At 33.4% G+C, this 20,527-nt stretch overlaps 5 protein-coding genes across 6 annotated transcripts; 3 read left to right on the top strand and 2 right to left on the bottom strand.

Moving 5' to 3' along the window:
* Window positions 1–701: 701 nt before the first annotated feature.
* LOC114192344 (extensin-like) lies at window positions 702–1,553 on the bottom strand. The gene has a single exon (XM_028082039.1). The coding sequence runs from the start codon at window positions 1,493–1,495 to the stop codon at window positions 947–949; it is 549 nt and encodes a 182-aa protein (XP_027937840.1). The 5' UTR covers window positions 1,496–1,553; the 3' UTR covers window positions 702–946.
* Window positions 1,554–3,205: 1,652 nt separating this feature from the next.
* On the top strand, window positions 3,206–6,402 carry LOC114192066. Its single transcript, XM_028081637.1, has 4 exons — window positions 3,206–3,712; window positions 4,334–5,019; window positions 5,287–5,477; window positions 5,857–6,402. Exons 1-4 carry the CDS (start codon window positions 3,271–3,273, stop codon window positions 6,293–6,295), a joined length of 1,758 nt encoding a protein of 585 aa, XP_027937438.1. The 5' UTR covers window positions 3,206–3,270; the 3' UTR covers window positions 6,296–6,402.
* A 513-nt stretch (window positions 6,403–6,915) lies between these two features.
* On the top strand, window positions 6,916–8,431 carry LOC114190003 (2-methyl-6-phytyl-1,4-hydroquinone methyltransferase, chloroplastic-like). Its single transcript, XM_028078741.1, has 3 exons — window positions 6,916–7,623; window positions 7,698–8,004; window positions 8,101–8,431. Exons 1-3 carry the CDS (start codon window positions 7,079–7,081, stop codon window positions 8,254–8,256), a joined length of 1,008 nt encoding a protein of 335 aa, XP_027934542.1. The 5' UTR covers window positions 6,916–7,078; the 3' UTR covers window positions 8,257–8,431.
* Window positions 8,432–10,973: 2,542 nt separating this feature from the next.
* On the top strand, window positions 10,974–12,208 carry LOC114192208 (calmodulin-like protein 8). The gene is made up of 4 exons (XM_028081851.1): window positions 10,974–11,136; window positions 11,224–11,381; window positions 11,471–11,551; window positions 11,920–12,208. Exons 1-4 carry the CDS (start codon window positions 11,061–11,063, stop codon window positions 12,055–12,057), a joined length of 453 nt encoding a protein of 150 aa, XP_027937652.1. The 5' UTR covers window positions 10,974–11,060; the 3' UTR covers window positions 12,058–12,208.
* A 1,821-nt stretch (window positions 12,209–14,029) lies between these two features.
* Window positions 14,030–19,366, bottom strand: LOC114190601. 2 transcript variants are annotated; one of them, XM_028079553.1, is made up of 8 exons: window positions 19,237–19,366; window positions 19,042–19,101; window positions 18,000–18,950; window positions 17,437–17,637; window positions 17,112–17,315; window positions 16,807–16,989; window positions 16,478–16,678; window positions 14,030–16,294 (listed from the first exon to the last, which is right to left on the bottom strand). In XM_028079553.1, the coding sequence occupies exons 2-8, from the start codon at window positions 19,082–19,084 to the stop codon at window positions 14,559–14,561; spliced, it is 3,519 nt and encodes a 1,172-aa protein (XP_027935354.1). In that variant the 5' UTR covers window positions 19,085–19,101; window positions 19,237–19,366; the 3' UTR covers window positions 14,030–14,558. The 2 variants fall into 2 exon arrangements, with proteins under 2 accessions (XP_027935354.1, XP_027935353.1); XM_028079552.1 differs by having other exon boundaries at window positions 14,030–16,297.
* Window positions 19,367–20,527: the final 1,161 nt, after the last annotated feature.

Genomic DNA, 20,527 nt, shown 5'->3' on the forward strand with positions numbered 1-20,527 from the left:
AAAGTAAAAAATATTATATATTGTTAAGTATTAAATATAGAGATATACATCTTGTTTTTCTTTTATTAAATTTCAAATATATAATTTAGATTTAAAAGTTCATAGAAAAATATAAATTTATATTTTATTTTACCTGACAAAATTCACTTTATATAAGTTTACTTTTCCAGTAAAAAAGTCAAATGTGTCTTTATAAATAAATTAAAGCACTGATGACCAAATGTATATATTTTTTGGATTACCTAGTAAAAACCAAGTATAGAAAAAGGTAAACTTATCAAATATGCCTTGAAAGCAAATTTTAAGAGAACTTTATAATAATAATTTTTTTAAACGAATATAAATTATATATTTTTTATATTCTTAATAATTTATTAAAAGTGTATAGAATACAAATTAGAAGGTAATTACTTGATAAGAATGTTTCACTAATTTAAGATGGGAAGACAAAATAAAATGAAGTTGATTACCTTATAAAAATGTTTCAATAATTTAAAATAGAATAAAATAATTTGAAATAAAATAGAATAGAAAGTAAAATAGTTAATAAATTAAAGATGTTAACAAAACAAGTACAGAAATAGAAGGATAGAGATGATTACACCTAGTCAATCATTTCCATCAATTGCAGTTTCAGATAATGTCGCCACAACTATTCATTTGTTATTATCTTACTTAATATGATAGAAAGAGAATATATATAAATTAAAAATACGGATAATATTTTTTTCACTACTATTCATGTAATTTCCTCTTAATTTTTTATTGGAATTATGGTCTTACTTGCTACCTAAACATTTGCTACAGAAGTAAAAATGAAAAACACCACTATGCAGTATATTGGTGGGATATAAATAATAAAATAAAGAAAAACTTAATAACTATTTTTTCTTCATAGAATAACCTTAAATAAACACTTAAAATATATACTGTTCATGCTTTTGTTCTACCCAATGATACTTGGTCCAGTGGGTGGCGTTATACCCGGCGGCGGAGCACTTGGCGGCGGCAAAATCTCCGGGGGCCGCGGTGGATCCACTTCCGGTGGTTGCTGTGGCACCTTCTCCGGCGGCTTCGGCAGCGGCGTCTCAATCCCGGGTGGGGTCAGCGGGGGTTTTGGGGCATCCGGTTTCGGATTCGGGTACGGGCCAGGAGCCGGATCCGTGAATATTTCGGGTGTGGTGACTATTTCGGGTGGTACATTGGGGTCGGTTTCCGGGTCAGGGGTAGGAATCACGGGTTTCTCACTGGGAACGGGAGAAGGTTGAACTTTTGGCAGGGAAGGGATCTCGGGTGGGACCCGTTGCGGGTGTTCGGATATTTGATTGGGTTGAGGGGTGAACATGGTGATTTTATTGGTGTTTGTGAGGGAAATTGAGGATGGTGGAGTTTTGGAAGTGAAAAGGGTGTGGGGAGAGAGAGGAATAATTAGGGTTCTTATCTTGAGGGTTTGTGAGAGAGAGGATGAGATTAATGTGGACATTGACGAAGACATTCTCTGTGTCTTTTGTGTTTTTGGTTTTGGTTGTTCTTGAATGTCCTGTGTTGTTGTTTGCATGAAATAGTGGGAAATGGTTCTTAACTTTACATGCATGGAGAAACAGATGTGAGTCTTAAAACACTCCAACGCACACCGTTGGATGTTCTTTGCATGTTTTTGACTCACCACGTGGCAAATGAAATCCATAGGTGTAATGTAATGGTGATTTTGATTTGTAATTTTGTTCGTCACTCTTTACCCCTTTACGAGAAACAAAATATTACATGTTCACGTACAAAAGATTAATTCACCTTGAAATGATTAGCTATTTGGATTCAAATTATGGTGGATGTGTGAACTAAGAAAATCTACATTTGTATACATTTTTTTTTCCATAGAGATTGAGTTTGTTGCATGCTTTGATATTACAATTCAAGCGTAACTGTAAAATTTTAATTTAAGATTTGTTATTACTAATAGTGTTTTCTCTCTAAGAGTGATAAATACTTGAAAGAAACAAAATATATTCATTTTAAATATTTATCACTTAAAAAGAGAATAAAAAAACAGAAAATGTGTATAGTGAGTAGATAATGATAATAAATAATGTAATTAAAGGTTTTATGTCCAAAATATTTACGGTAACGTTGAAAGGATGAGTAATATAAATAAATTTTTCTTAATAATATTGTTTAATTCAAGGAATGATGTTGTTAAATAACATGCAACTACTCACTCTAATTTACTTATATAAATTTTATTTAATAAAGGATAATAACTTAATGATTTGAAGGCATGTTGCACATTTAAAATTTAATATTGAATCTTCATATAATCACGAGTCAAATAGAACAAATGTTAAACTATTTTTCAATTTCATGATGATTAATGTAATTTATACAACGGGTTCAATATAAAGTTACCTTATGTATAATTATTAGATCATAGATATATTAAAATTATTTTTCTCTATTCTCACTTCATCCAAGATATAATATTCTTTTAATAACTAATATGCAAATAAAAAATTTATATGATGAAAAAAACATGTAAGATGCAACTGTTTCCATTCATCAAGATTACATCCTTTAGAAAGAAAATAAAATTTCTTGCAGACCGAAAACAAAACTATCAAAAGAATTAAAAAAATCAAATTATTGTTGAAAAGAACATTTTTAAATTGCTTTAAAATTGATTCAAACAAGTTCTTAAGTCTTTCTTTAAAAAACAATTGAGCATAAAAATAAATATATTTTTAAAATGTAATTTTCTTGTTGGATGAATGAAAGTAAATTCATAGAATCATCTCCAAACACATAATAATTATTATTATTATTATTATTTAACCTTTAACGGCTTTCACGTGATTTCATCTGTTTGCTTTTATTTGCTTCAATGTATGCAGCGTACCATGCACGGAGATCCAGAGTCACAAAAAGTAATATATTGTAATAAAAATCATTTTAATGAGTTAAATGTGAAACTAAAAATAAATTAAAATGAAAAAGAAACTAAATAGAAGCTTTGGAAAAAGTTAGTACCCTAATAATACGGTTGGGTTCCTCCCTTGAATACAAAGAAAATGTCCCTCATCTTTTTAAAAAGTAAAATAAAAAAAAACCCTTAAATTCGCCATTATTAACAAAATTGACATTCACCATTTTACCCTTCCCTCTCATTGGAAACGGTATAAATACTCTCAAGGCCACATTTCACTTTCACAGTTTCACTCACTTCACTCTGCTTTCCGATCAACGATTTTCTTCACACACTCTCACGCTTCGCTCTCAATGCACTTCGGAACCTGTGCCGCTGGTGCACCACACCGTTGGGTGCACCTTCACCAGCAACACGGAAACAGAGAATGGATGCGAGTGAGAGCGACGGCGCGTGGAGGAAAAGAAGACGGAGACACCTCCTACTTGGAGATGTGGAAGAAGGCGGTGGAGAGAGAGCGGAAGAGCGCGAACTTCAAGACAATCGCCGAGCGCGTGGCCTCGACTCGTGAGGAAGGCACTGCGCATGACGATTTGGAGAAGAAGACCAGCGAGTTCAACAAGCTTCTCCAAATCCCTTCCGAAGAGCGCGACCGCGTTCAGCGGATGCAGGTCATCGACCGCGCTGCCGCTGCCATCGCAGCCGCCAAGGCACTCATTCAAGATCGCGGTACTGCCGGTTCTGGCGACAGCGACGGTGGCGACGGCGACAACGGCGACCACGAACGACAGCGCGGTATAACCGAATTACCTGTTTTCGATCTCTTTTGCTTCTTTCTTTCAGTCTTTTACATTATCACTCAATAATCAAGAAAGATAATTAAAAATCAAGAAAATCAAGAAATATAATTAAAAATCAAGAAAATTAAGGTTTCTAATATTTTACATACTGCAATTAAATTTTGGTTGCCTTTTTTTTTTATCTGCGTTGATAATCTTGGAATGCGGCCGCGTTCTTTTATTTTAATAAAGAACGGCAAACACAGTAATAAGGAAATCAATGCTTCTGTAGCATTGAGGTTGCATGGTTTGTGAATTGCCTGAATTTTGAAGATTGCAATATAACGTGCTGTGAAGATTCTTTCGTTGGATTTTCTTAATTAAGAAATGGAGTGGTTTAATTTAGTTTTATTTCTAATGGAAGTGTTACTATTGATTTCTTGTATTCTAGTTATCAAAATTTGAAGTTAGCACTGAGATTGAGGTTACATGCTATATTAATCTAATATTCTGTGAATATGCTATTGTGTTTATTTTATTCCCTAAGAAATTGATAGTATACTTGAGAGATGTTATTGGAAGTGTTGATTTCTAATTTATTGTTTTTTTTTTCGTTTGTTTGTTAATTATGTGATAGAATTGGATTCGGGAATCGGAGTGCGGAGTGGAGTTATTCCTGTGCAAGAGTCAGCAGCTCAGGGAAATGGTGTGCCTGGCCCTGATTTTTGGTCCTGGACTCCTCCCGTGGAGAGCGACCTTCCCTCAGGTGAAGACAGTGGGTTGCAGTTAAATACCAAGGCTTCCGTTCGTCCAACTTTGCCCAGTGCAGTTGTGGAGAAGGAGCGGACACCGCAATTTCTCTCTATTCCATTTGAGAGTTTACTTTCTCGGAGCGAACAGAGTGACACTCTTCCACCATTTCAGTCACTTTTAGAGGTTGAGAAAGCGGAATCTGCATCTGAACAACAGTTAAGTTCCTCGTCGCTTACCCTGGAAGAGGAACAGTTACTTGGTGAATCTTCTTCTGGCTATGCCGAAGAAGCAGCACATGCCCTTAGTGAGGCCAATAAATGGTCACCCATTGGAGTGAATCCGGATGGATCAAGATGGTGGAAAGACACCGGAATTGAGCGAAGACCAGATGGCGTGATCTGCAGATGGACAATGACCAGAGGTGTTAGTGCAGACACAGAGATTGAGTGGCAAGAGAAGTACTGGGAGGCTTCTGATGATTTTGGCTATAAGGAACTTGGTTCTGAGAAATCTGGCCGTGACGCATATGGAAATGTTTGGCGTGAATTTTGGAGAGAATCCATGAGTCAGGTTAGCAAAATTTGACACATTTAATTTGCGTCTAAATAGCTTTCTTATTTAATTTGACACATTTAATTTTTCTGAAATATGATTAGTGTATTTCTAGAACTCATCATTACTGCCTCCATTCAAACTCTCTGTGATTGGTCTCTACCGTACCTTGCCAATTATTGATGCGTTAGCTTTAGTTGTAGCCACATCAGTAAATAGGTCTTGGACAACAGATTCGTTCTTTCATTTCAGTATAATCATACGATGTATGGTTTTGGCATGCAGGAAGATGGGCTTATGAACTTTGAGAAAACTGCAGACAAGTGGGGAAGTAATGGTAAAGGTAATGAGTGGCAGGAAAAATGGGGGGAACGCTACAATGCCGCTGGTCAATCAGAAAAATGGGCAGACAAGTGGTGCAGTATTGACCCAAACACACCACTTGCTCCAGGGCACGCCCATGTTTGGCATGAAAGGTAATTGTCAATAAAATTATATTGGAATTTTAATGCTCTTTTTAAAGAATTCAGACCTCACTGTTTAGAATGTTTAATAATCTATTGAAGTGTATATCTTTGTTCAAGACTCTTGGACTGCAAATGATACTTTGCACAGTTTATGCGTTTCATGTCAACTCTGTCTAAGCTTTATGAATTGATGAGAGTATTTTAAATTTATTTTTCAAACAAGATAGATGTTCAAGCTTTATGCAATTTGTTTTTTCCGTGAAGCTTGATTTTTTGACATGATTAAAAGTTGAAAGAATATATTATTTGCTTGCATTGCGAGGGATCTGGTGTGTGTGGTTTGAGAATTTGATGTTGAGAATTTGATGAAGAGAAATGGTTTTGGCAGGTGGGGCGGGAAATATGACGGGTATGGTGGGAGCATAAAATACACTGACAAATGGGCGGAACGATCAGTGGACGGTGGATGGGAGAAATGGGGTGACAAATGGGATGAAAACTTTGATCCAAATGCAAACGGCGTGAAGCAGGGAGAGAGCTGGTGGGAAGGTAAGCATGGAGAACGCTGGAACCGAACCTGGGGTGAGCATCACAATGGCACTGGTTGGATTCACAAGTACGGCAAGAGCAGTTCTGGGGAACACTGGGACACACACGTCAATGAAGAAACCTGGTACGAGAGATTCCCTCATTATGGCTTCTTTCACTGCTACGAAAACTCCGTCCAGCTCAGGCAAGTTCCCAAACCTTCTGAAATTCAGGAAGTTCCCAAACCTTCTGAAATGGAAGTTCCCAAATCAGAGATACAGCAAGTTCAGGAGCCTTGATTACCCAAAAATCATCTTGTAGAATAAATACTGTGTTCTTGTTTCCGATACAACAGACAAAGATATATACATACTCTATTTCACTCGTACAATTTGTTTCACTCGTACATAATCACGTGCTAGGTAAAGCATTACATAAATTCGTTCATTACCGGTTTCAAAAAGAAGTGCAAAACACCCCAGAATATTCGTTTATTAATATTAAATAAATATGATTTTTAAAATATATTATTCGCTTAAATCTATGTTATATGGCACTTCTACTTTAAAAAAAGTCATCCAAGAGGCTTTCCTTGTTAATTAAATTATAAAAAAAATCATTTGTAATAGAATGCAGGGAAGTTATGAATACACTGAAAAGATACATCTTTTAAAATTGAAGAGAAATTTATGGATAAAAATGATTAAAATAGTGTTTATTGATAATAATGCAAAATCCAAAAAGGAAATTTAACTAAGATTGATTAAAAGCATAATATTTTAAAAATTATGGAGGGTAATAAACTAGTAAATAGAGAAAATCCAAAGCGGCTGCAATTGAAGTGATTGTGTACCACAAGTGGCGATTATAAGCTAGCGCCAGAATGGATATGTGGTGCACATCCACCAATCTGTCTTTCTCTCTTACCGCATAATCCTTACTTACACAACTCTACCAACAATTTTCTCTCCCTCTCCTGTTTTCATGACATAAACAATCAACAGTTGCTTTCCATTTTCCACACGCAATGTGCCATTCATTGCAACTGTAGTATTATTACCCTTTCTTCATATATATCAGTTATGGCCTCCTTAATGCTGAGTGGAGCCCAGAATCCAAAGCTCATCACTGGCTTAGCCTCAACTGCTGTTAACTTGAACGACAAGTGCTTGTTCAACAAGGGTGTGCTGTCTCGTAACAAGTTGAGGGTCAGAAAAAACATGAGCCTGAGATGCAGCCTCTCAGCCTCAAGGCCTGCTTCTCAGCCCAGGTTCATCCAGCACAAGAAGGAGGCATTTTGGTTCTACAGGTTTCTGTCTATTGTGTATGATCATATAATAAATCCTGGGCACTGGACCGAAGACATGAGGGATGAGGCGCTGGAGCCTGCCCAACTCTTCAGCCGTAAGCTGAGGGTGGTGGATGTCGGAGGTGGAACTGGCTTCACAACTCTTGGAATAGTGAAACATGTGGATGCCAAAAACGTCACAATTCTTGACCAGTCACCCCACCAGCTTGCCAAGGCTAAGAAGAAGGAGCCCCTGAAAGAATGCAAGATAATTGAGGGTGATGCAGAAGATCTTCCATTTCCAACCGATTATGCTGATAGATATGTTTCTGCTGGAAGGTACGTAACAACAGTATTTACCTTGATAACAATCTAACCAATCATATAGTCTAATAACGATGATCGTTGTTCAGTATTGAATACTGGCCAGACCCGCAGCGTGGCATTAAGGAAGCCTACAGAGTGCTAAGGATAGGGGGAAAAGCCTGTGTTATTGGTCCGGTCCACCCAACATTTTGGCTGTCTCGGTTCTTTGCAGATGTGTGGATGCTGTTCCCGAAAGAGGAAGAGTACATTGAATGGTTTAAAAAGGCTGGTTTCAAAGACGTTGAGCTGAAAAGGATCGGTCCAAAATGGTATCGTGGGGTGCGCAGGCACGGTCTCATCATGGGTTGCTCAGTCACAGGAGTGAAGCCTTTGTCTGGAGACTCTCCCCTCAAGGTACGTACAATATTGCTTTTTCTTTCTTCTATGTTCTGTTGTTGTAATTCTACCTAGTACATGTTCTGAAGTATGTTTTCATTTGGCTTTATGCAGCTTGGTCCCAAGGTAGAGGATGTGAAGAAGCCTGTAAATCCACTGGTGTTTCTTTACCGGTTCATCCTTGGTGTAATTGCATCCACTTACTTCGTACTAGTACCAATCTACATGTGGATCAAAGACAAAATTGTTCCAAAGGGCATCCCCATTTAAGATTGGAAAAACGTAGGAGGAAACTTAGTTCTGTGCCATTGCTAGCTTTGTCTGTTTTTGTTGGAGAGGATTTTACTGAGTTTAATTTGTATCTGTCATTTGGCAAAGAGATATAGAATGTGTGATGTGGTAGCCTCTTGTTCGATCACTAAAATGTTGTGCTTCTCTTTTGCTTTGTTTTTTTGTACCAAATGTACACGACTGGGTTCTTAATTTGACACTAAAAATATTAAAGAAAAATATTGGAAACTTCACTTAATGCAACAATAACCATAATTTGACACTAAAGTATTTAAGTTGATGCTAGTGTCTTTTTACATCAAGCTTTGTCTCTACCCTGCAATTTTATAAAAATAATATACCATCTAGATTTTTTTTTTAAATTTCGTTTTTCATCAATAAATATTATAAATTAGGTGATATTAATTGATATTAATTATTCATAACAAGAAATTTGAATAGTATTATACATGTAAGGGCATTAAAGTTTTATTAAAATTGATGTTATTCATTTATTACTAAAATTGAAACATCAGTGTCGTTAGAAAGAATGACACATGATCTTACTATATTCTTTATTGACGTATTTAACTAAGTACTTTGTTAGAGTACTTCAATTAGACTTTTTAATGTCGATGTGCGTTTAATACTTAATAATGATATGTGGTTTTAAGGTATGTCATAACAGTTATATAATATTATGTATTTCTTAACAATTGTGTAATGGTAATCTCATAACAATTATCTAATACGATCCTTCACACCATTATACAATTTTGTCACTTAGTATTTTAGCATAAAATATTTTTGTCTATGTGATATATACTTGGATATTTGTTAGATGATGTAGAAAAATGATTAAATATGCATATGGTAATCCACACTTTTTGAACTCAATGATGTACATATTTACATACAAATTATTAAAAAAAGAAGTCTTCTAGATTTCAAAAAAATGTTAGCCTAGTTTGAATTTGAAAGTACAACAATTCCACAATAATTAGTTAATTTCGTTTTCTATTTCTTGAGATTATGAAACAATTATCACTTCCTACACTTTTAACATGTGTTCAATTCTTACTATTAAAAAAAAAAAATTATCAATATTCTGCATATTATCTCTTACCTACCGTTAATATTTTCCAAAGTAGTAACAATAAATCAAAGTTGGTGAGTTATAAAAAAATTAAAAAAAAAACAAGTAACAGAGTTACATATTCACACAAATAAAACATGGACTTAAAAAAAATAAAATTATAGTAACTATAATTACATTTAATTAAGTTTGTTAATTATTACTATTATTGTAAATTTTGATAACCGAAACAGAAGTTTTGACCCCTTCCAATGAAAGAACATTACGTGCGATATTGTTTTTCCCAATGGAAATTAATTAGAACAACAACACTACGCGTGTTTTTCTAATTCTTAAACCGCGTTGAAAGCGATCAATTCATTCAACGGCACACGTAGAATTTATGAAACCTCCTTCTCACGTAAATTTCATAACTATAACATTCAATCTTTAGAAAAATATTTAGTTTTCTTTTCTAAGTAAAACCATTTTCTATTATTTCAATAAACACAATTATCACTTCATATCAATTTTAATTACGAGTAAACATGTTTTTATCCTCAAGTTTAAGTGAATTGTGGAATTAGTCATTTTCGAAACTTTATATCAATTTAATCATTCATTTTTAGAAATACGTGAATTTAGTTCTTCTTATCAAATTTTGTTAAGTTTATTTGACATTTTAAACGCATTTTACGATAATATTTGAGCTAATATTAAAGTGAAAGTATGTCAAACGGTATAAACAATTTAAATATTATCATGAAATGCACTTGAAATGTTAGATAAACTTAACAAAATTTGATTAAAAAAACTTAATTCACACATTTTTAAAAAGATGAAGTTCTAAATTTATCAAAAATTTTGAAAATGTACTAATTCCAAATTTAACTGAAAATTTGAGGAAAAAAACATATTTAACCATTTTAATTACCATTTACATATTTATTAAATGAGTTTTTCTTTATTCTTTTTGTTAATTACCCTCTCAATGGATTTGAAAACATAGTGTCCCCTAAACATCAAACCCTCCAGCTGTCCAAATTTCATCCCCAATATAATAGTTCTGCAATTCATTAAACAAATATGAAAGCCATTATATCTACATTCTCACCCATCTATATATAAATTTCTTTAATTATTTATTCTTTTACATATAAATTGTTTAGAAGTAGATTTAATCAGTAATCTAGGATAAAATTTCGAGTGATACTATAAATTTTAATTCATAATTTTAATATTATCTTAAAAAATAAATTTTAAACATAATTTAACTCATAAAATTAACCTGTAAAATAAAAATTACGTTTTTTATATGTTATGAATTAATTTCATCTCTTATCATACAAGACTTAAAACATAATTTATTGTGAAATTATATTAAGAATATTATTATAATATATAGAATAAGGTATGATATTAAGACATGGATAAAGATAAAAGAAGAAAGATTAGAATATGATTCTTTTCTCCGTAACAAAATCACAGATAGACACCACAGTCATCAACGTGGTTTGACTATAGCATACTTTTTTTAAAAGTTTTAATTGAAAAAGAAATAATAATAATAATAATATTATTATTATGTGATTAATTAGCGTTTCCACACTGAAGCTACCATCTACAAATACCCCAATTCAGGTTCAAATTTTGTATAATACACCAAACATCAATCAAATTTCTCTCTCTCTATTTTCTGAGTCTGTTTTGAAGCTCAAACAGAAACAGCATGGCAGAAGTTCTGAGTGAAGAACAGATTGGTGAGATCAAAGAAGCCTTTGGCTTGTTTGACAAAGATGGAGATGGTGAGTTTCCTCGGAATGAACCAATGCTTTTTATTATGCATTCTCTTTTTCAGTGTTTGTTCATTTCACAAATATAACAATTCACAGGGTGCATCACTGTGGAAGAATTGGCCACTGTTATCCGATCACTGGATCAGAACCCAACAGAAGAAGAACTCCAAGATATGATAAACGAGGTTGATGCAGATGGCAACGGAACCATAGAATTTGTTGAGTTTCTCAACCTAATGGCCAAGAAAATGAAAGTAATCTTCTTATCTATGCTCCTAATTACATTCATTTCTCTTTCCAGAGAGATTAATTAACAATATCCATCTCATTTTTTCTGATTCAGGAAACCGATGCAGAGGAAGATCTCAAAGAGGCCTTCAAGGTGTTTGATAAAGATCAAAACGGTTACATTTCAGCAAGTGAGGTATATTATATATACCAATTTTTTCTTTGACGGCAATGTGAAATCAAAACCATTCTAAGGGTTTCTTTCTTCAAAGTTGAACAAAAAGGAAGTAGGGTCAATATGTTGCAAAATGCAAACTAGATTCCAACTCATGAATCTCTTCCCTTTTCAATATTTTTCTATAAATGTGCGTTTACTTTTATGGCTACGTAGCAGAAGCTGCATATGCATATGCAACTTTTTTTTTCCTTATAAAATTTCCACGTCAAGTTTCAACCCCTTCAATTATTCATATTCATGCGGTGTCACTTTTTATTTTTTTAATTTATCTATGCATAATAATATTATGTGAAAAATAAAATTAAAATTGTTGGTTTGTTATGCAGTTGAGACACGTTATGATAAATCTTGGTGAGAAATTAAGTGATGAAGAGGTGGAGCAGATGATTAAAGAAGCAGATTTGGATGGTGATGGTCAAGTTAACTATGAAGAATTTGTGAAGATGATGATGACCATTGGATGAAACTTTCATATCTTTTCTTATTAATGTTTCTTGTTGTACTAATGTAGCGCATATAATTTTTTTTTTTCAGTTTAACATTCCTTAATTATGTTTTAAAATTAATTAATCTAATTAAGAATTGCTTAAATTGGACTCTTTCTTTCTTTCTTCATATGTTAATGTATGCTGCAATTTACTTTATTTCATATTATTATAAACTACTTTATTTTATTACTTCTTTTAATTCTAAGCATGAATTAAAATATAAAATTTTTATTTCGATTTTACGATTTAATTAAAAACACATGAATAATACAAATATTGCCACAATTAACGAGCAATTAAATTAAGTTTAAACGTATAGGTTGACGCCATCCGGGTCGAGTTAAATGAAAAGTGAAAATATTTTTATAATAAATTAAAAATTTAGACTTGATTTTCCTATGACCGATTTATTTAAGTTGAAGTCACAGGGAACGATTTAAAAAAAAGAAAAAAGAAAACAACAATATTTAATTACAACGACAACATTAAATTATAACTTTAATTTACTTGGAATTGTGTATCTTGTTCAAAAACTTTAGAATTGATATATAAAAATAATGCTAAAAGCACGTCAAGTTTGAAGATTGAAAAATAAGTTACACATTTAAAATTTCTAAGTCGTGATGTATTATTACTCTTCTGTTCCTTAAAAGTATTCATAATATATGATACAAAATTGTTACAGTAAAACAATGTCAAAGTGTAATTTTTCAACTTTTATCATTATTATTAATATTATTTAATTCATAATATTTATTTATATTCTTTATTGTATCTTTTTTATTTAGAATGGTCTTAATATAAAATATGACCAAGTTATAAAAAGTATATAAAAATATTATTTAACATTATATTAAGTCTTTTTTTAAGGTCCCAAAATTTCTGCAATAAATTTTGTTGACAAAACATTGTTGCTTAAACACAGTCGTAGTCAGATATATTTACTCGGGTTGTGTTTGACTTAATTATCACACGTTGAATAATAATTAAAATAGAAACATTTAATTAAGTTAGAAAATATTTGGAATTAATAAATAAGCTTAATTATTTGATACTAAAACTTCAAGTAATTCTAATTTAGGATTCCTAAATTAAAAATAAATTTTAGTGGTAAATATGGGAACAAAAACAATTTTACTCGTAAATTCTAAATCTTTATATTCTAATCACAACACTAGCAAAATTAATAAAGCTTGTGCTTTCTTCAGCACTGTTCAAGTGATGATCATGAACACAACACCCTCTGAGAACTTCTGAGAACTTCTTCAACCAGGGCTTTCTAAATGGCAATGACTTTTCGTAGTTTCAAACTTAATCTCTAAGATCCAACCACCCTACAAACATGTCTTTTTCTTGAAACAAAAGCACGACATATAACAACAGTTGACAACAGTGACTGCTGAATGAGAACCCTTTCAGCTCTTGCTGTTCAACTTTGACCTATAAAACAATGGTTGCTTTGGAGTTGGACACATGTGCTTTATCATCAGAAAATTTATGGAGAAATTTGTCATTTTCTCCACTTCTTACAACATCATCTCTTTCTGATGTAGCCTTGGGATACACATAAAACAAATAAACAACACCCATTCATATTAGTTGTTACACTCACTTTATGTTTACCATGTTTTCTCCAAAGATAATGTCTACAAGTCATACTAGGTGGTGCCTTTAAAAAAGAAAAATGTGTATACAGAGCTTGCACTTAGCTGTCTTTAAGCCAATATTATGTCTCATATTTTTCTAGTGTTCTAATGTCTCATTACCAAACTATAATGTCACATTTTGTTGCCTTTGATTTTTGAGTTCTCTTTTCAGATACATGTTCTTTTGGTCAACAGTTTTTTAATTATGCAGATTGATGATTACATATATATATATATATATATATATATATATATATATATTCGTTCTGTTGTGTTGTGTATAAAAAATTCAAACACAAGAATGAGGTTTTATGAGTATGATTGTCCAAGTTCACTGTGGAAGAAAAAAAGAAAACGTTACAACATACAATCAAAAGCAGAAAAGTTTTGGTGTCTCTACATCTGTGAAATCTCTCAAACAAAGTTAAATTTCACAAGGAACCACTTCATCTCGAACTTGCATCAGAAAATAACCACGGAAAACAATGATCATGGCTGCTGCACTGCCCCCTCTGTTGGTTGAACTCACCATGATGCCAAATTGCTCATCAGAATTCTCCAGATCAAAACTTCACTTTCAAAAAAATAAATTACAAGGCTTTAAATTGAAGTCACAGTTGCAGTTTCTTTGCAATCTTTTATATTGGGGAGGCTTGTGGAGAAATGCCACAGATGTGGTTGCACTTGCTGTCACATTGTGGTCTTGAAATCTTCAAAACCTTAACGTTGTAGCCACCACTGCAATTGTGGTCTGTTTTTAAAACCTTGATAAATTAGAAAGAAACTCACAACACAAAAGAGAAAAGTAAAATAGAATTGTAAGTGTAGTTCTCAAGGTACAGTTGCACAACACATGCAGCTGCTGAAGAAGGAAGACCTAGTCTTTCGCTTATCTTTTTTAGGTGAAGTAGATGACACTGTATTCTTTGTGCCAGCATGGTTTTCTTGTATCCGTGACATGCCTAGAAGATGAGCTTCTTCCTCTTCTTTTAAGAGGCCTATGAATGGAGCTTTAGATTTTCTAGAGTAACTTCTTTCCATAGTAACTATTTTCTCTTCCACTGGCATTTCTTCACTGTGTAACATGCACTGCTCATATTGAGCATGAGGCATTGAGTTGATGAGATTCAAACTGGTCTGTTTTGAGAAGCTTTCATTTGCAGACTTATTCTGATGAAGCAGTGGAATCTTATCTGATTCTCCAGGCCTTGCTTCCTTTCTGAGGTTGAGATTGAAGCTTGGTGACTTTTGCATCTGACTAGAGGTGTTTGGATTGTCAGGGTTTGATTCAGTACTGAGCCTTGTTATGCTTTCCCTTGTTTCATAGCCACCATTTTCAAATATGGACTTATTTGAATATGGTGCAATACTGGACATGGTAGCTGTAGAAGCTGTTAGTTCTGCTTCTGTATGTTGTGGATCTTCTTTACCTTCTTTCTCAAATGCTTCTTTATCATCCAAGTTCAGAGATGGAACTGTTAACTCAGAAGAATTAGAGTTGTCAATGGTGTGGCCAGAGTTTCTGGTCTTATTTGTTTGCTTGCAACCTAAGTTTGGCATGCTGGTAGCAGTAAAACTTTTGTCTTGCTTTACATTGTCCTGATGGTCATCATAGAAATGCAACAAAGAGGAATTATTTTTCAAGGGAAAAGATTCTTCCTGATTTATAGTTACCAGATCACAATTGCAGTGTTCTGACATTTCAGTCCCCTCAAAAGTATTTACCAAGACATGTGAAATTTCTGGATTTTGATTTGTTTCTTCAATTTTGTTCTCGTTCCCTTCCTCATGTCTGCAATCAACATCAGTTAAACCTTCAATAAGAGAAATCTTTTTGGCTTGAGGAACCACATAATGTTTTTCTTCTGAAGTAGCACCAGTTTCCTCTGAAGTCTTGTTGGAGTTGTTAATAAAATCATCGAATGGTACTCCATTCTCAGTGACTTTAGGTTCTTCAACTTGATCATTGGTGACAAGCTTGGAGACATTAGAATCAAGTAACATATTTCTCTCTCCATTGCAGTCCCCATTAGACTCTACTGACACATCACATATATACACCATATTGTATTCCTTCAATGAGTCTTTCATGCATTGATCTGGTTTGCAATCTTGTGAATTCTCCATTGATCCACTTCTGCTTAATATACTTTCTCCATGTGGTACCTTGCAATTTTCCTCATGGTCAAGTTCAATTGGACTAACCACAATGGAAGATTCAAGAGGTGAGGTTTGGGAATCCTCAGTAGTACACTTTACCTTGGTCAATGAATTACCATTTATGGTGGTGTCAATACTTAGGGAATCAGATGTTGTATCCAACATGTCAGTACATAATTCTACATGGGATTTCATTTCTTTTGCTAAGTCATCATCCTTAATCTGCTCAGAGTGAGAATTAGTATCCAACAAATTATGTTCTAGGAGTGAGTCTGTGCCTACAAATGATTGTTCGGAGAGAAATTTGTCTGGCTCATCATTGTCAGAATGTCCACTTGATTCTTGAATCTCTATATCATTTGACATGTTCACAGCACTTAATGTTAAAACCGTTGTTTCCTCTACATCTGCTATAATTCAAAACAAGACAACAAATACATCTAAAATTTTCATTGTGGCTTACAATCTCTGATAATTTGGAAGCATTTAACATTAAAATCTAAAACATTTCAACAAGTAGGATCTAATCAGGCACTATAATCAAGTAAATCTGGATAAGGCTATCAAAATATTGACAGAATTGTCCTAACCTTGTTGGATTGGAGGCTCATTATTAAGCTGATGATTATATGTTAGCAATATTTCTTCTCTCAAGCATGACTCTTCTTGCTTCTCGTATTCTTCAGTGCCTTCTAGTGAAGAACTTGACAAGATCTCAGAGTTTGTAGCTTTAGCTTCAACTGATCCATCGTTTGAAGTGTCAGATTGACCGACTTCGATTACAACACCCCCTATAAAAGCAGAATCATAAGTCTTTTTTATAAATTACTCTTACAATTTGGCTTCGTACCTAACTAAACTGGTATTAATCAGTTAACTGTGGATAAGACTGTCAAAATATTAACAGAATTGTTCTAACCTTGTTGGATTGAAGGCTCATTATATGCCACTAACAAGTGTTCCCTCAAGCAGGTCTCTTCTTGTTTTTCATATTCTTCAGTGTCTTCAAATGATGAAAAACTCTCAGAGTTTCCACCTTTTGCTTCAACTGCTTCATCATTTGGAGACTTTTCAGGTTGTCTGAAATCAGATATTTCATCCCCTATAAAACAAAATTATTAAGTACTTTTTTCATATATTACTCTTAGAATAAGGCCTGACTCAACTGGAATTAATCAAGTAAATGTAGACAAGAGTCTCAAAATATCTAGAAAAAGTCCTAACCTTGTTGGATTGAAGGATCACTGTTGAGGTCATGATTGTCTGTTACTAACATGTGTTCTCTCTCGCGTGTCTCTTCTTGCTTCACAAATTCTTGAGTGTCTTCCAATGAAGAACTTGACAAGATCTCCAAGTTTCCACTTTCAGTTACAACTGATCTATCAATTAGAGACATTTCAGGTTGTCTGACTTCAGTTATTTCATCCCCTACAAAACAGAATCGTTAATAAATTACTTAGACTTTGGGCTTAAGGCCTAACTCAACTTGGTTTAAGAAAATGCGGATAAGAGCTATCAAAATATTAACAGAATAGCCTTAACTCCTAACCTTGTTGGATTGAAGGCTCATTATTAAGGTGATGATTACATGTTTCTATCCAGTGTTCTCTGAAGCATGTCTCTTGTTTCTCATATTCTTCAGTGCCTTCCAAAGACAAACTTGACAAGTTCTCAGACTTTCCAACTTTAGCTTCAACTGATCCATCGCTTGGAGATTTTTCAGGTTGTCTGACTTCAGTTATTTCATCTCCTATAAAACAGAATTATGAGTAATTTTTATAGATCACTCTTAGAAGTTGAACTTACAATCTAACTCAATTTTACAAAACTTATTTATAATAACAGAACATCTGAAGTTGGACAAATGTTGTCGACACATTAACAACACCCTTTCATGCCTATTAATTGGCATCTAAAGTATAGACAAACACAGGAGACCCAATAACAGATTTTGGATAGACTTAAATATCATTTTAAAATTTGGACTCACCAAACTCAATTCCACAAAATCAGTTTAAAGCTTATAAAGACTAGATCACATCTAGTCTAAGTGAGATTTGAACAATCCGTATTAGTTATTTTATAAGCATCATTATGAAAGAAATTACTAACCTGAACCTTCAAAAGAATTTGTCAACTTCAATGCAGCATCGGAAGCTGAGATGATAGTTTTTTCCTGAACATCTATGCTATTGACAGTAGGCTTTACTGCATTAGCATCTTGTTTATCTTCCTGAGTTGTTTTATCATCAAATTCACTTGTTTCATCATCAAAATTGAGCCTTGTTTCTATCTGTAGTTGATCAAATTTGTCGTCAATTGTTTTGTGCTTTTGATGATTTACATTAACATCATCCTCAGGGTCATCTTCTTCCAATAAATCATTTTTAAGTGAACTTATAGAATAGTGGGAAGTCATTCCTGTAGCCTTCTCCTGAACATCTTCAACTTCAGCAGTTGGATGTATTTTATTTTCCATATTCAAGTCATTTTTGCAAGTATCTTCTTCCAACAAATCATTTTCAAGCGTGCTTTCTGTATTGTTAGAATTTAGCCCTGTGACTTCATCCTGAAAAGCTTCTGCTTCTCCCTCCTGAACATCTTTGGCTTCATCTGATGGAATCATTTGCATGTTTTCTTTCATACGATCATCATGATTATCTTCTTGCATTGTCACTTTTCCAAGTTCAGTTGTTGCATCTTCGGAAACAAGTGCTGCTTCACCTATCTCCTGAACAACTTCAGCTTCAGCTGTTGGAGGAGTTTGATTTTCCATATTTACATCACTTGCACGAGTATCTCCTTTCATTGAATCATTTTCAAGCACTGTTGTTGCATGGTTAGAAGCAAACCCTATAGTTTTCTCTTGAGAGTCTTCATCTGTTGTAATTGTTTGAGCTTTCCCTTTTACATCTTCTCCATGACCTTCATCCTGCCATGTATCTTTCCCTGGTTCATTTGTTATATCAATTGAAGCTTTTTCCTCAACATCTTTGGCTATAGATGTTTCATTAGTATCGCCTTGGAAACCTTTTTTCTCAGCTTCACCTATGTTATCTTCCTCTGCAAAATGGAAAATGAAATTAAGAGTTAAAGATAGGAAAAATTGTACTGTAATTAACCAAAATTTCTTCAGGAATCCAAAAACATGTACCTTTGATAGTAGATGTGTTGTTATTACCCATTTCGTTGCCCATGCTCAGCTTTCCAAATCCTGCAATATAACCAATGTAAAGAGATTATTATGCTATAATCCCCACACAATTGATTTGCTTATAATAGAACAAGATATATCAATTAAAAAGGCTCCAAGTTAAAAATCTCCAAGAACAACAAGGCTATGCCATACCATGATAGTGATACTGATGATGATGTTCACATGCTCTTAACTTTAGACATTTGAGGACAGCTTCATTTGTGTGACATTGCCAGAGTGTTTATAGCCAGTAACATGCTCTTGCTTGCTTCATATTCTTCATTCTGGGTCATATATGTCTGCATAATTATCACACCCTTAAAGTAATTGATCACATATAAAACCTCATCTCTTTTTTATCTATCTGGCATTACAAACTTAGACCATGATTGCTTCATAATCTAAGATATAATGTGACCAAATAAAGTTCACTTTCGGTATGTCCATGATTATTAAGCAGCCTTAAACTATCACTGGCCTATACCATCATTGTTCCTATGCTGTTTGTTGTTGAGCTTTTGGGAATACATATTCAACCTCAAAGGGCTTTCCATGTGTCTTAGAAAACTTTCCAAGTGTTTCTGCTTTTCTAAAGTAAGGAGTTAATAAGGGTTTTGTTGCACTGTCTGAATGGACAAAGGAACCAATGAATAATAATAAAGGTAGGATCATGGGACATGTCCATTAGAAATTTGCAAAGAATGAGGGTCACATAGCCATTTTCTGTTTACTTTTCCATTTGTGAAGAAACTTGTGTGATGATGATGATGATTAGGATTGAGTAATTGGGTTTGTTGTTTCTTAATTTTTTTTTTCTGGTACAGAAAGTTGATTCTTTGTATGCAAGGTGGCTTGGGAAACAAGTACCATAATTTTTGGCATTGGACTCATCATTGTGTGCATTATTTCTCTGTACTTGTTGCTTTTCTATATGATAAGAAGTTTAACAACTCACACACCTTCCTCAATTGTTTAACTCTTGGAAAGGAACATGAAGAAAAGTTTATTGCGTTTGTCAAAGGTGTGATATTTTTATATGGCATGGCCTGTGTCCATTGTCATCTTATTTAACTGAACTTTAATTCGATAAATACAATTTGAGAAAATTTAATAAATTATTTTCAATATTAAATTACAAAGTTTTTTTTCTTGATATTACTCAAATTTAGTCTATTATCTATAACATTATTGTGGTATACTACTAGAAAGAAAGTTTTGTCACATGTAAAGTATTATCATTTTTTATGACTAATAAATTCTATGGGCCTTTTAAATGATTTATAAGAACATCTTAGTTTTAGTACAAAAAAGCACTTTCTCACAAGTATCTTTCTGCTAAACCAATCAATTAAATAATTAAATGTGACCTTCGTAAATCTTGTCTGGTACTTTTAGTCTCTGTATTAGATTTATGTCTTGCATATTAAGCTTCATCGAAGAGATT

Source organism: Vigna unguiculata, chromosome 7, assembly GCF_004118075.2.
Source record: "Vigna unguiculata cultivar IT97K-499-35 chromosome 7, ASM411807v1, whole genome shotgun sequence".
Lineage (NCBI taxonomy): Eukaryota > Viridiplantae > Streptophyta > Magnoliopsida > Fabales > Fabaceae > Vigna > Vigna unguiculata.